Source organism: Glandiceps talaboti, chromosome 13 (genome assembly GCF_964340395.1).
Source record: "Glandiceps talaboti chromosome 13, keGlaTala1.1, whole genome shotgun sequence".
Lineage (NCBI taxonomy): Eukaryota > Metazoa > Hemichordata > Enteropneusta > Spengelidae > Glandiceps > Glandiceps talaboti.
In genome coordinates, this window is record NC_135561.1 from 13,534,907 (window position 1) to 13,551,951 (window position 17,045).

General features: G+C 33.0%; 2 protein-coding genes across 2 annotated transcripts in view; one reads left to right on the forward strand and one right to left on the reverse strand.

Moving 5' to 3' along the window:
• Nucleotides 1–17,045, forward strand: part of LOC144444481 (ras-related protein Rab-20-like) — a 298,311-nt gene that overhangs the window by 109,940 nt on the left and 171,326 nt on the right. The gene's annotated exons all lie outside the window — the stretch shown is intronic.
• Nucleotides 6,437–17,045, reverse strand: part of LOC144444277 (uncharacterized) — a gene marked incomplete at its 3' end in the record, with an annotated part of 29,177 nt that continues 18,568 nt past the window's right edge. The window contains exons 10-19 of the mRNA XM_078133690.1: nt 16,497–16,769; nt 14,883–14,999; nt 12,727–12,849; nt 11,853–11,958; nt 11,177–11,245; nt 10,444–10,515; nt 9,338–9,409; nt 9,123–9,194; nt 7,061–8,130; nt 6,437–6,531 (exon numbers count right to left, since the gene is read on the reverse strand). Coding sequence (XP_077989816.1) covers nt 6,437–6,531; nt 7,061–8,130; nt 9,123–9,194; nt 9,338–9,409; nt 10,444–10,515; nt 11,177–11,245; nt 11,853–11,958; nt 12,727–12,849; nt 14,883–14,999; nt 16,497–16,769 — 2,069 coding nt within the window. The remainder of the gene's footprint in view (nt 6,532–7,060; nt 8,131–9,122; nt 9,195–9,337; nt 9,410–10,443; nt 10,516–11,176; nt 11,246–11,852; nt 11,959–12,726; nt 12,850–14,882; nt 15,000–16,496; nt 16,770–17,045) is intronic.

The window sequence follows — 17,045 nt, forward strand, 5'->3', positions numbered from 1 at the left end:
AACAACTAAGACAAAATGCAGGGTTTGCTGTCCATGCAGGGTTTGCTGTCACTTCTGAAGAACAGATTAGAAAGCGGACAAAAATAGAAATCTACTGGTAACTAGAAATATTGAAGAATGGTTAGCAAATTATCTCATGGAGCAATATTAAAGAAAGGTACGTTTTGCAATACGTTTTTAAAAAATAATGTGTATGTGTATTTAAGTTTTAAAAACAAGTTATGTATATGCTTTAAAATTGAACATAAATATACATGTGTTATTTTGTAAGATTATATAGTTGGGTTTTGTCAGTCTGTGAAATTATAGTTTTATTTGTTTGTAAATGGAACATGGCCACATACCATCATATATGTGTGTGTACATACATACATACATACATGCATACATACATACATACATACATACATAAATACATACATACATACATACATACATACATACATACATACATACATACATACATACATACATAATCAAAGTAAGTTGGTTGGAACTTGAGGTGCTTAGTTTTTACTCCGAGTTTCACGCTCAATGATCGCAGTTTGACACTATTTACTACATACATACATACATACATACATACATACATACATACATACATACATATATACATTTATTAGTGTAAAATCATGTTGTACCAATCATTCGAACTTTACATAGCGTATTATCACATCCTTGAATCAGGCCAGGACCGCACTCCCAGTTAGAAGTTGTTAGCATCAATTTAAGTTTATTACTTGAGGGAATGTTGATACTACTGTACCATGTTTTTCATCAATCAGTTTTATTGATTTCTTCACATTTCAATCTTAGATAATATTGGTCTTTCCAAGACTTCACACAAACACAAACATGGCAGCAGTCATAGTGTAGGGAAACGCATTACCAGATTAATAATGCGTGCAGGGCCACGCAGAACTTGAATCATTCAATAGGACAAGAATGGCTGAAGAGCCGAGAAAAAAGCAAAGGCAATAAACTATTTTGCCGAGGAGGTACGGGAATACACAAAACTGGAAAGGTCCAGAGAGTAAATAGCCGCTCGTGGAAAAAAAGCAGAAATTAAAACCAATAGTTCGTATGGAAAAACCATAAAAAAGTATCTTTGTACAGAAAGGTGAGTGTGGAAAGAAATTAACAGCTGGCTGAGAACTGAGATTTCAGAATATGTAAAGCTAATAAAATATAAAACGAAATACTAGATAATTACGTATATATACATTATATATATATTAATTGAAGTGGCAAGTTTAAATCTTGAGTGAAACCCTGGTTGTGAACCTGTCTGTATTTTAAAAAATGCTCAAGTTTGTAACCATGGTTACTTGGAACCTATTCAAAGAGTTTATGTACACTGTAAGAATTTTATGTTGGTAAGACCATTTAATTTTTGTTTGTTTGTTTGTTTGTTTGTTTGTTTGTTTGTTTGTTTGTTTGTTTGTAAGCTTTTCTACATTATCTTGTACAATATTGTCACAGAATGCTTGTACCCCTTTTATGAAAAGTAAATGAAATACATGGGATAAAGAAAACACACGAAAGAAATTCATACGAATACACACACCGGCTTGATTTCTGGTTACATACAAATTAGCAAGAGTACAATATCAAATTACAGCACTGATAACATTTAATCTGGTTACATATAAATTATTTTTGTAATGACAGGAGTACAATATCAAATTACAACACTGACAACATTCAATCTGGTTACATATAAGTTATTATTGTAATGGCAAGAGTACAATATCAAATTACAGCACTGACAACATTTAATCTGGTTACATATAAATTATTATTGTAATGACAAGAGTACAATATCAAATTACAGCACTGACAACATTTAATCTGGTTACATATAAATTATTATTGTAATGACAAGAGTACAATATCAAATTACAGCACTGATAACATTTAATCTGGTTACATATAAATTATTATTGTAATGACAAGAGTACAATATCAAATTACAGCACTGATAACATTTAATCTGGTTACATATAAATTATTATTGTAATGACAAGAGTACAATATCAAATTACAGCACTGATAACATTTAATCTTGTTACATATAAATTATTATTGTAATGACAAGAGTACAATATCAAATTACAGCACTGATAACATTTAATCTGGTTACATATAAATTATTTTTGTAATGGCAAGAGTACAATATCAAATTACAGCACTGATAACATTTAATCTGGTTACATATAAATTATTATTGTAATGACTAGAGTACAATATCAAATTACAGCACTGACAACATTTAATCTGGTTACATATAAATTATTATTGTAATGGCAAGAGTAGAATATCAAATTACAGCACTGATAACATTTAATCTGGTTACATATAAATTATTATTGTAATGACAAGAGTACAATATCAAATTACAGCACTGACAACATTTCATCTGGTTACCTATAAATACATTATTATTGTAATGACAAGAGTACAATATCAAATTACAGCACTGATAACATTTAATCTGGTTACATATAAATTATCATTGTAATGAGAAGAGTACAATATCAAATTACAGCACTGATAACATTTAATCTGGTTACATATAAATTATCATTGTAATGAGAAGAGTACAATATCAAATTACAGCACTGATAACATTTAATCTGGTTACATATAAATTATTATTGTAATGACAAGAGTACAATATCAAATTACAGCACTGACAACATTTAATCTGGTTACATATAAATTATTATTGTAATGAGAAGAGTACAATATCAAATTACAGCACTGATAACATTTAATCTGGTTACATATAAATTATTATTGTAATGAGAAGAGTACAATATCAAATTACAGCACTGATAACATTTAATCTGGTTACATATAAATTATTATTGTAATGGCAAGAGTACAATATCAAATTACAGCACTGACAACATTTAATCTGGGTACATATAAATTATTATTATAATGGCAAGAGTACAATATCAAATTACAGCACTGATAACATTTAATCTGGTTACATATAAATTATTATTGTAATGACAAGAGTACAATATCAAATTACAGTACTGATAACATTTAATCTGGTTACATATAAATTATTATTGTAATGGCAAGAGTACAATATCAAATTACAGCACTGACAACATTTCATCTGGTTACATATAAATTATTATTGTAATGGCAAGAGTACAATATCAAATTACAGCACTGACAACATTTCATCTGCTTACATATAAATTATTATTGTAATGACAAGAGTACAATATCAAATTACAGCACTGACAACATTTAATCTGGTTACATATAAATTATTATTGTAATGACAAGAGTACAATATCAAATTACAGCACTGATAACATTTAATCTGGTTACATATAAATTATTATTGTAATGACAAGAGTACAATATCAAATTACAGCACTGACAACATTTAATCTGCTTACATATAAATTATTATTGTAATGGCAAAAGTACAATATCAAATTACAGCACTGACAACATTTAATCTGGTTACATATAAGTTATTATTGTAATGGCAAGAGCACAATATCAAATTACAGCACTGACAACATTTCATCTGCTTACATATAAGTTATTATTGTAATGACAAGAGCACAATATCAAATTACAGCACTGACAACATTTAATCTGGTTACATATAAGTTATTATTGTAATGGCAAGAGCACAATATCAAATTACAGCACTGAAAACATTTAATCTGGGTACATGTAAATTATTATTGTAATGACAAGAGTACAATATCAAATTACACCACTGATAACATTTAATCTGGTTACATATAAATTATTATTGTAATGACTAGAGTACAATATCAAATTACAGCACTGATAACATTTAATCTGGTTACATATAAATTATTATTGTAATGGCAGGAGTACAATATCAAATTACAGCACTGATAGCATTTAATCTGTTTACATATAAATTATTATTGTAATGACAAGAGTACAATATGAAATTACAGCACTGATAACATTTAATCTGGTTACATATAAATTATTATTGTAATGACAAGAGTACAATATCAAATTACAGCACTGATAACATTTAATCTGGTTACATATAAATTATTATTGTAATGGCAAAAGTACAATATCAAATTACAGCACTGATAACATTTAATCTGGTTACATATAAATTATTATTGTAATGGTAAGAGTACAATATCAAATTACAGCACTGACAACATTTCATCTGCTTACATATAAATTATTATTGTAATGACAAGAGTACAATATCAAATCGCAGCACTGATAACATTTAATCTGGGTACATATAAATTATTATTGTAATGGCAAAAGTACAATATCAAATTACAGCACTGATAACATTTAATCTGGTTACATATAAATTATTATTGTAATGACAAGAGTACAATATCAAATCGCAGCACTGATAACATTTAATCTGGTTACATATAAATTATTATTGTAATGGCAAAAGTACAATATCAAATTACAGCACTGATAACATTTAATCTGGTTACATATAAATTATTATTGTAATGGCAAGATTACAATATCAAATTACAGCACTGATAACATTTAATCTGGTTACATATAAATTATTATTGTAATGACAAGTGTAAAATATCAAATTACAGTACTGATATCATTTAATCTGGTTACATATAAATTATTATTGTAATGGCAAAAGTAGAATATCAAATTACAGTACTGATAACATTTAATCTGGTTACATATAACTAAATTATTATTGTAATGTAATAAATAGGCATGCTGTAGCAGTCCTGTGACTCTACCACAGTTTATAAATTTGTCAAAAAATGTAATGCCAAAATATTAATATTGTGGTACTCATATATGTTTTATTCTTTTTCTTATGTTCTTTAATGCCTAGTTTAAAACGTCAGAACACAAGATATTGACATAGTTGATTATAATTTATAAAGTGACATACCCATATTTGGGATTTGATAACAACCAAACGAAGTGTTGTCTCAAAAACTAACTCGAGCTATATAATGGTGCAACATTAATCATGTTTACAAATTATGAAATTGTGATACAACCGAGCAAATACAGCAAATACAAATATTGTGGCTTTTACAAGTAACAAGTAACTCCTTCACTCATAAAGTCTTATGGTGAGTTTCTTTCACTTATATAGCAAACCGAAGTAACTAAGTTGTAACTTACTTCAATTTCCTCCATATTTACTAGTTTTTGATCAATTCAAATGTGCAAAATTACTCAAAAAACAATGATTTCTTTGCTCTTCATGAACGTTTAAATAACATATGAAATAATACATTCAATGCTTGCTTCAAGCCACACCATTGCCATTTGTTTCTCTAGAAAAAAATTTGAATTCCAAAATCAATGTGCCTTTGTAAATTCAGCTGTATAATTGGGGACTTTGTAGTACACATGTTGATATTTGAAAGCTTTTATCCTCTACTGTAATGGTTACTCCAACTATTTTGAGGTTACCACAGACTACTAATATCTTTTTTATGTACCCAAACTAAGTATTCTAGAAACCATGTCTCCATAAGCCTGTATATCTGAACCGTATGGCAGCCTGGCTGACTCATTCTCTGTGTATCTAGAACGTGTCACATCCGTTAGAAAGGCACAGTTTATTTTTCCCTATAGGGTGAGATCAAAACACACGGGGATTAAAATGAGGTTATTTCCCATTATCACCTCTTCGTTCGTCGTATCGCCGTGTTCTGTTTCCGCAATGCGACACTCGAATCGCGACCCATGACATGATAATACGACGAACAAAGACGTGATATAGGTTAATAACTTATTCATCATATGCTCATGGCCAGGATGCATGACTCTATTTCAAGGTGATGACATTCATAAACATCTCAACATGCTACAACTATTGTAAACCTTCATCATCTATAGTTTCTCTGTTATAACGATTTTGTGTTCATGTAAACGTGATATAAGGTCAATTACAGTAACATATATATGCATAATTATTTGAGAACAATCTAACTATAAACCTTGATTTACTTCTTGGTGAAATATTTCATAGACTGAATAAATATAAGGCTTTGACCTTGTGCAATTTTAATCCAGACCTCGTTTTTATCTTCGTAAACTCTGTATTTGATCTTTTTTTTTATCCTCCTTTGTTTTCCTCATAAACGTTGTATAAATCATTTTATCCATGCATGTACATTTTCAGTATTGTAAAGAGCACTGAGCTGAAGTGTGGTGCCATTTTATAGAATGTGCTATCATTCTTGACAAACTATTACTTTTTCCAATATCATTCACTGTGCATACAATGGCGTATATACGTTACCAACAAACCTACCTCTGAATCAGTCTTTATCAAAATATTCTTTTCACATACACATCCATGAATGATTTTTCTGCCATGTAGGAATTGCAATGCCTTAGTTACGTCGACGGCTAAGATGTAAACTTCACCAATGGTCAACCTCGAACGTCTCTCAATGTGTATGGATAATGGTGTGTAAATTGATGATCCCTCTAACATAGCAACATGACTGGTAGGTATTTCGTTGATAAACAGAGAAGCTGTGGTAAACCATAATGCAATACCACAGTTAAAATTAATGTGTTTGCCCGAGCAAGAACTGTTATTGCATAGATTATGCTTTACAAGTTACACATTATTGCGTTTGCATGCACCATTAGTATTCATGTCTCTTAACTTCCTTTATTTTAACTTTTATGGACATTTTTTCATCAACAAGTCCATTGCAATACTAAATAATTACATTCAAAACATTAATATTCATCACAAATCACTAGTGTTTCCAGCAAGGCCAATAATGCAAGTGACCTTAATGAAAAGAACAAAAAGAGGATAGCAAGATACGGAGACAGAACTATGGGCGAGGTAGGTATGTAGGCCGGTTAATAGCTACATGTAGGTATGTAATCAGGGGGAAAATGTATATAGCGTAATTTACATATTTAGAAATGCATGCATGCATGCATGCGGACAGAAAGACAAACGTACAGAAATAGTCACACATCGGAAAATATATACAGCCAATGGGAACTGCCTAATAATGAAGACTAAATTATTCAGTAAACTTACCTATCTGATACTGGCTAACACCACGAAGCTTACCCATCTGATACTGGCTAACATTGCGTGTAACCTCTGAGCTTTGATGTTGTCCTGCTTTGGTAGTTGTCTTCTTGAAGTTTATCGTTGATATAGTATATAGGATTGGATTCATAGCAGAATTGAAAGGTAAAATAAAGACAGCTGTCCAAGCATAAACAATACCAGGAATTGTGACTGCATCAGTCAATGCCAGTATACCCATGACAGTGATCGGTACCCAACAACAAAAGTCTGTTAGTACAATCAGCGTCATGCGTTTTGCTATGGTTGCTGCGGCTTTGGAACTTTTAGATGACTTTAACCCTGAAGCCTTCTTTGATCGTCGTACAGAAACGTACATTAACAAGTAACATACAAAAATCAAAATGAAAGAAAGGAAATTCAAAGCCAAAAAAATACCGACAGAAAACTCCCAGCCAGGAGTACTTTCATTAGTGAGATGTAATGACAGACAAACGGCTGAACGACCATAGAAAGACTCACCAAAATACGATATACCCACCAAAGGGAGAAAGCTAACCACAGCAACTAAAATCCACCCGACGACAATCAAGTATGTACAAGTTTTCAGTTTCAAGCGAATAAATTTGAAAGGAAAAACAATAATCACAAATCGATCTATAGTCATCACCGTTAAAGTAAAGACAGACACTTCACTTGACAATGTCGACAGAAACCCAGCAAAACTACACAGGGAGCTACTTCGCCAAAAATCATCATATTGTATGTATTCCCCTCTGTAGTACATGTCTGCCGATGCAATAATTAGAAGATAGATGCCCATCAATAGATCTGCTACAGCAAGATTCCAAACCAGGAGATTAGGAACATTTTTAAGATCATTTTTCTTAATCCTCCATATTATAACAAAAATGTTTCCAAGGAACGCAAGAAACCCTAGGATCCAAATAAATGATCGCTGTATCTTGTTCGCCATAAGGTCCTCACATGATGAGAAAACGTCAGCATGTGGAGTGCAAACTTCTACTTGGTGATATTTCCTTACCAGACAGCAATACTTATAAGCGTCAGTATATCTGTAAAGAAGTAGAGAAGTAGATACAGAATATATCAGATATATGTGACAGAGAATGATAGACAGACAAGCAAGTTGTACTTCGGTCACGGTAGAGAAAACCTGATAACAAAAATAATGTTGTATAACTAACTATATTACTAAATGGAAAAATCATCCACTCCCATACTGCGAATATTTTATTACTTTCAAAACAATGAAATGTTTAGTGTCTGTCTGTCTGTCTGTCTGTCTGTCTGTCTGTCTGTCTGTCTGTCTGTCTGTCTGTCCGTCCGTCCGTCCGTCCGTCCGTCCGTCCGTCCGTCCGTCCGTCCGTCTGTCTGTCTGTCTGGCGAAGTCCGCCTATGTCTGTGTCATGATTTTCTCACACACGGCTATTTCGATTCAAACGAACCTCGATAGACATGATCCTGTATGGCTAGAACTGTTTCATATTTGGGCACATCCGTATAAGGTAAATTAATTTGCCGAAATATTGTCTGGTCTGTTGATCCATGACGGATTTACACATGTGCCTGAGTGTTCGATCAGCCTTGATCTAAATGCTACCTTCGTATCTTTGTACTGCTAAATTGCTAAATATACAGATTATCATCGACTGTTACAACCAAGTATTAATATTTGCATAAAGCCTATTTTAATCCCGGGAATACAACACTAGATCAACTGATGGAATGTTTAATAACAAATATACTATTGCCCCACGCAGATCTCTCCCATAGACCTCGTCATAATACCTAAAAGATTGTGTTTTCCATATTCTGCTTCAATTGAGCCCAGTATTTCTGAAAAGGTTATGACCCAGACAGGCACACGCAAAAAGTCAAAAATATCCCTTCCACAAAGGAGAGAACAATAATGCAGGATATATACTGCCTATGCATCCACATTCACACCGTCGGTTTCGCTACTTACAAAAGTAAATGCATATAATTTATGGGGGACATTCCAATAAATATTAGTGTTAAAGCATCAACAATGACAGCGACTTACATTTTCTTTATATTCACCAATGGTTCAAACAATACTGATGACCGCACATTAAACAAATTACCGGTCAAATTCCTGCAAAAAAAGAGAGAATAATTGGTATTTCTACTGTTTTAAATGTTAATGTTGTGTGTATGAAAATACATAAACGAAGGCATTTGAAGTATAAAGTTTCATCTTAGCATTTAAAATATCACAAATAAACACATTGCACTTACAGTAAATGTAGGTTGCCAAGGTCATCAAAGGAACCTTCTCCTATCCAGATTATTCCATTGCCTGAAAGGTACCTAACAAATAAAATAAATAATTAAAAACAGTGACAAATAAATAGGAAATACGTCTGTGGAAAGCAAGCTTTCAGCTACATAAACACAGACTAATACTATTGTCCCAACATTTTGATATAAGAGATTAGCTATTACATAACATAACGTAGATTTAATTACACTCACAGCAAGGCAGCATTGCTGATTACGAGTTTTTTTATCAAGTTTTTACATTTTTGGGAACTTGTCATGTTTGATTGCAGTGTAATTATATCTGCATAAGTAAGGCACCGCTGTATATGTACCCCATATTGAACAATACTTGTTTGTGTCTGTCATATTAACCTACTTTCCCCAGTAATATTAAAGAAAAGAATACAGAAGACATTAACCTCTTTATACTGACATGATCATGTCTTACCTTTTCACCAGCAAATCAGACATGATATTAGTTTTTGTGCATTTGTTTTATTTTCATATAATAAACTGGTTTCTGACGAAAAACACAATGACAGTATATACCAGATTTAAACTGAATGTCTTCGGTAAGGGCCAAATCTTTAGATTTTCGTTCCTACACACAATGATTATTGGAATGCAACAGAACATATGCGATTAGTTATATTTGAAGTAAGTACCAAATTATCGTTAATTATGCAAATAACTCATCAAAACTAAGTGTTACAAGAGTAAGCTTTATGAGACGTGCACCCTGGTATCGTTAATGTACATACAAATCATATAGAATGCGAAGCTTGCTCTCTTCATGTACCGGTATAGCCTAATTATTAAAAATGGTTAATTATGTAAATGATGAATAACAAATACAATATACACCAACAAGCTTTTCAGGACACTTGCATTTTCTTATGTTTGATGTATGAGCCAAATTGTATTGTATTTGAAGTGTTCATTTGTAAGTTATAGCCTAATTATTTGAAATCGTTAATTATGACACACACACACACACACACACACACACACACACACACAGAGAGAGACTTTCATCCCTACTGTATAACCTTCCTTACGGAAAGTAAAAATGAACTACTCACAATTTTTGAAGCTTTCGTAGTCCAAAAAACATCAGTTCAGCTAAGCTTCTTATCACATTATTTGTCAAATCCCTGTATATATAACAGAAATAAGTAAATTGCGTCAGTATAAGACCAGTATGACGAGGTTTATTTATCTATATACATTAATGATACCACGCACAAGCTAAAAAAAAACTACAATATTCCAATGGTTAAAAATATCTCTGTAAAATAAGGGAAGGTGTGGTTGCCAGTTTCCATTGAAAATTGCTACAGATTAAAAGGTAAACATCATGACATATAGTCAATATTTAATTCGGCAAAAGAGACAAACAGTCATAGTTCAAAATATCGTTGAATGTATATATTAATGGAAGGAAGTTGTGGAGGAAGATGATGTCAACTAATTTATACTCACAGTGAATATAAGTTCATCAATTGTCTGAACGCCATGGTTGGTATTCTTTCAATCCTATTGTTTGATATGTTGCTGAATTGATGAGATAAAATTAAGTTCAGAATAGTAAATTTCAATAAAAACATTTGCAACATACTTACAAAGCAATTACCGAATGGTTTAGTATACACAGCTACAGCTAAGTTCTTTTAAATCACTTTAGTACAATTCTGGTAAATTAAGAAACAAAACAAAACAAAACAAAACAAAACAAAACAAAACAAAACAAAACAAACTGAGAAAAACAGAAAAAGAAAACCAAATGAGCAGTCTCTCTACTAAAAATATACTTACAGTTCCCCAAGAAATTTGTAAGTATCAAAACTCACTCCGGACATATTCATATTATTTCCTGTGAATGTTCTGTAAGACAAAAGACAAATCAAACTTAATCACACAGACATACATAATTAACATACTAAAACATACATTCTTCTAAACAATCACTGTTTGCATTAATACTCATAAATTTAACACTATTTATAGTGTGTTATAATAACTCTACTTTTCAATGAACCATTTAAGTTAATGTGGTGGCAAGGAGGTGATATTCCCCTTAGTCTGATTTTTGCACAATAGATGTCCCCCTTTGTGGAAGTGGTTGAGGTTGAATGTTACCAATTGTTTGAAATGAATAAGTATGCTACTTTTGAAATGGTGGTAAAACGTTTTAACAACTTCAATGACTGAGAGAATACAATGTGATATCTATACGGTACACAACCGTATTTGGTAAACTGTGAACATTTTAACTAATTGAACATCAACTGCTAAAACTTGGAAATTATATTTATACAATTTAAATATTATTCAAAAGTGAAAATACAAATAGCGTATGTGACCACCCACTTGAAAGTTAAAGCAGTAACGACTTGAATTTGCAAATTAATTTATATTCATATATTTTTCCATAATGATATTGAGACCGTCAACACCGTTCATACTAAAACAAAGGGAAAGCTTCACTTACATCTTTCGAGTATTCTCGTCAATATCGTCTGGAAAATCAAGCATTTCATTACTGATACATTCTATAATGTAGCCATCACACAGACAATTCTTCGGGCAGAGAACACCTATGAACATTGAGACAGGATTTGATAATAAAAGTTAACTTCTGGCGACTCAGATCTTAAACTTATCGTTAGAAAAATGTCTGGTAATTTGCTACAACTTTCTTACTTTTTCTTGAAGAAAATGTCTCATTTAGAGCAGGTGAACAACGTTTTGAACTCTGCCATGCTGATTGATAACAATGGATGTTTGCAACACTGTTGCATATCAAACATATGTATGTGCACCTTAGTGACAGATTGATAATCATGTTAATAATCAAAACAAGCATGGCTGACTAAGTAGATTGGAGGGATTGTCGAACTCTACCCTATACCTAACCTATACAATCTACACTATTCTACCATTCACTCTTCAGACGTATATGTATCAATACAATCCATGCCGTCATTCAGTTGTCTATATAGTTGGTTATTGTCTATACGATAATGTTAGTTCTTGTTATAGCACATAACAACCATCTGTTATTCGCGTTATGGCACACGTGTAGTATCTGAGCACTGTGTTAAATTATTTAATTGGGAAAAAGATCGAGTCTGCAATTTGACGAAAGCAATTACCTAAAAATCATTATTTATACAAATAAGTCATTAAAACTACGACCTCATCAACAAGCAGCAAAGAGTCACCACATAAAATGACAAGGGTCCGTTTGCTACATAACAAATCTGTCCTCCTGACAAATAGGCAATACTTGTTTACTAAATAGTCGATCTTCACGTATACCACAGTTCCTAGAGGAAAACAATTAATGTGTAGAATTTACTTACCACAAAGTATTTCATCATCACCATTTGGGCAATGTTTTATACCATCACACTGCTGCCGTACGGGTATACAGTTATCACTTCCATGGCATTTGTAGTCACCCTCGCACATGTTTGACCCCTTGTCTGTGGTAATAATACGACAAGATTATATTGCCTGGCCATGAGGGCTATAGCACCCGTTTATTACACCCGAGGGACTGTGAGTTACCAGAATCACATGCTATTTCCCGAGGCCAAAGGCCGAGGGAAATAGCATGTGATTCTGGTAACTCACAGTCACGAGGGGGTAATGAACGGGTGCTATAGCCCGAATATAGGCCAGGCAATATGTGTTTTATAATATACCTCATGCTGTGAACTCGCGGTGACCGGTGGCAGACGACATCGTCAGAAGCTGCCATTTTGACCTGCTGAACGCGCGGAGGGTGGTCACATGACCATGCAAAAGTTGAAGGAACTATTTCCCTAGGGAAATAGTCATTCTATTTTCCTATCACGTGACTGATTCTAGCGAATCATGGCACAGCATTATCACTAGGTATATTATAATACATCATATATAATGATAGAATCGAAGCTATTAACCTGCTTCCATCAATATGACAAATCTTGAAGAAAGGTTTATTTTCTTCTCTTTACTTGGGTTCATGTATATACCGTATGCTTCTCAGTAGTATGATATTGTTAAGTACCTGGGTCCATTATTAAAGTCATTTAATTTCGCACTCATTTACAGCTTCCATGTGATAAACAATATGCAAGATTTGCACGGTAATAGTTTTGTCTTATTACTCTTTGCCTGCAAATTATATGGTGTTAGTCCCAAATGGGCAAAACCCAGACGAAGGTGTCTGTCTGTCTGTCTGTCTGTCTGTCTGTCTGTCTGTCTGTCTGTCTGTCTGTCTGTCTGTCTGTCTGTCTGTCTGTCTGTCTGTCTGTCTGTCTGTCTGTCTGTCTGTCTGTCTGTCTGTCTGTCTGTCTGTCTGTCTGTCTGTCTGTCCGTCCGTCCGTCCGTCCGTCCGTCCGTCCGTCCGTCCGTCTGTCTGTCTGTGTTTCTGTCTGTCTGTCTGTTTGTTTGTTTGTTTGTTTGTTTGTCTGTCTGTATGTATGTATGCATGTCTGTCTGTCCATGTAAGCATACGGCCATGTGTCCACCCTTGTCCACCTGTGAGTCTGAAATGCATGAACTGATTTCAACTAAACCTGGTACAAATGTCATATACCAGTCCACATATGCATATCATTTTGGTTCTTGCAATAGATAATCGAAAAATGGCAGTCGTATTTATCTTTGAAAATTAATGTTTACACACTATAATGACCACAAAACATCTTATAAAAGAAGGATGGTTTGTTTAAAATGATTTTGACCAAACACACACACACACACAGACCACCAACACCACCACCCCGACAACAAAACCAACAACAACAACAACAACAACAACAACAACAACAACAACAACAACAGCAACAATAACAACAACAATTATAATAATAACAACAACAACAACAACAACATCATCATCATCATCATCAACAAAGTAGAACGATAATACTGTTTTACAAATTCATAACCAAACTGTACAGGTTCGTTGACCAATAATATCTGTAACTTGATTATTGGTTACTGTAGTCTGCAAGTGTATGATCAGGGTCGACAAGGCACTCTTACTGGCAAAGCCAATTTTAGGATTCGAACCACATATGTTAAAAATGATCATGATAAGGTAATGTCCAAACCATAAGTTGCTATCAGAAATGATACCTATAGTAATGCTGGTGTAGGTATTTGAATGTGACATACAATAAAAGCAAAAACAAATTTGAAGTTATAGTTCAAATTTCAATTTTTACCTTTAACATGAAGGTCAAGGATAAAAATCAGAGTCTGACATGTTGAGATAGCTTAAGATGTGGGTATGTAAACCTGAACTGTCCCTCTAGGTAAGAAATTTGAGAGTAGTTTTATTTGACCTTGCACATGAAGGTCAAAGTCAAAGGTTGCAAGGTTGCACAGTTAATTATGTTGGCCTGTATCTAAAAGTTGAAATTGAGTTATGGTTGCTTTAGCTGTGCACAGATAAACGCATGCATAGGTTAACATGGGTATTTCCTTGCCTCTTGGGGCTAAAAAAAGACATATTTATACATACCACAGTTTTGTTCATCCTGTCCATAAGCACAATCTTGAACACCGTCACAATGTCGATGGAGTGGTATACAGTATGATGATGGGCACTTGAACATTCCAGCAGGACATTGGTATAAATCTGTCAAATACAAGATGTTTTGCATCGGTTGATGATAACCCCAATTTAGAAAAGCTCATGACATTGAAACAATCTTACTTATTCGAGTTGAAATAAAAGAGACGCGGGTCAGAGTTGTACCAAACAATAATGTGTATACAATGTTACCGTAATCAAATTGTACTTGGAGAGGGCTGTTAAAAATGTTAAAAGCATCAAACTGGACACACTTGAAACACGGTAAAAATGCATATGTAAAACATCTTGCACTCATAACGATGAACTTATTAATAATAATTTGGTTAGGCCAACGAAATACAGTTGGACTGACATTCCTGTAATATATAACTGTCACTTTTTTATTTTGTTTGATACTGTGGGAATACTCAAATTCTATTTCATTTATTGGTAGGTGTATATGTACGAGGACGCTGTCAGTTAAATCACCTAGGAATCTTAATCAGAACTTTTATTTTGTCATTATTGAAGGTGTCTTCATTTTCTGGGTGTAGCGTGTAGGCAACATTAATGTGATTGGTCTAATGAATTTGGGGAAATGTGTTGTTAAAGTCGACTGTTCATCTTAGTTGATCAATTTGTCAGTTTTTATATACATTATAATAATATCCTGTTAAGAGTGATGTCAGTTGCTGGGTATGTATGTTCTGACAATATGTCATATCTCATTTTAATAGTTTGATATTCTGCACGAACGTTTTTTAAATGTGGATTTCGCTCAATCGTCTCTAAATAATTAGAATTTAAAATCATGAGAAATTTCGAGCTGATGAGACCAAGCACGATACAACTCTGGAAGTGTAAACGACAGTGGGTTATCCTTCCATGACAACTCTTGACAGTAAGTAGGATATGTTAAACATCTGATAATTTTTTTTTCTCTCCAGGAGAAATAAAACACCAATTCCTACTTAATGTTGAGTGATATTTAGTCTTTGTCATGCCGTGCTATTTCACGATAAGAAGTGAAATTAAAATGGAAGTTTTGATAACAATTACGTGGGTTTTTTTCTTTTTGAATACCGTAGTGTGTGTTTATATAGTTAGGCACATCACCTTCTGGACTGCTAGGTACGTTTCCCTACCAGGTGAACATCTGTACATGTCAGTTGATAATGTGCATGCAGAATACTCACTAGACGCAATGGTGAACAATACAAAGCATAACGGAACAGTTAAACAGCGGTTTCCGAATGATAATATTTATTGTTAGCTGAGTGTACAAAGCCAACCTTGAATTTAAAACTGTAGGTTTGCCAGAACGGACAGTCACGGGACAAATATGTATTCTTCTTTACTTTGCTTCGTTGATAATGTTGGTTGAATGTGCTACATAGTAATGTCTCCTCATATATGTACCAAAAAGTAATTACTCAAATAAAGAAAAAAAAAATGTGAATTATATTATACTGAAGACACATTATTTACAGTTCATTACCTTTTTTTTGAAAATGCTTATTTATTGCAAACTTTTTATATAATTCAATATATCAAACGTACCACAGTTCTGCAGATGAGTGACGTCACGGCACCCAACTTGATAGCCATACTCATCAAAATCATAGATACACATCCATTGCCGGTCAATACAGTTACCAAAGTGACATCGAAATTTATTTGCCTTACACTGGGTCTGTGTCCCTTCAAAATCATCTTCAAATCCACAGTTTGGTTCATCTTCGTGTTGGTTACCAACACAATCCTTTATCCCATCACAGACAGCACGATCTGGGAGGCAAGTATCACTATAACAACGGAAACCTCTGCATATTTCTGTTACAAGAAAGAAAGGCATTGGGTTATGAATCCTATAGTCGGGAACATGAAAGAATACCAACTCGATTTTTCTATACTATAACACGTATACAGAACCCCGCGGCCTCACAATGGATGGTGTGATGGATGATACAGAAGTTATTTCATATATATATATATATATATATATATATATATATATATATATATATATATATATATATATATATATATATATATATATATATATATATATATATATATATAGTCATTTAAGCCTATATTCCTAACTTG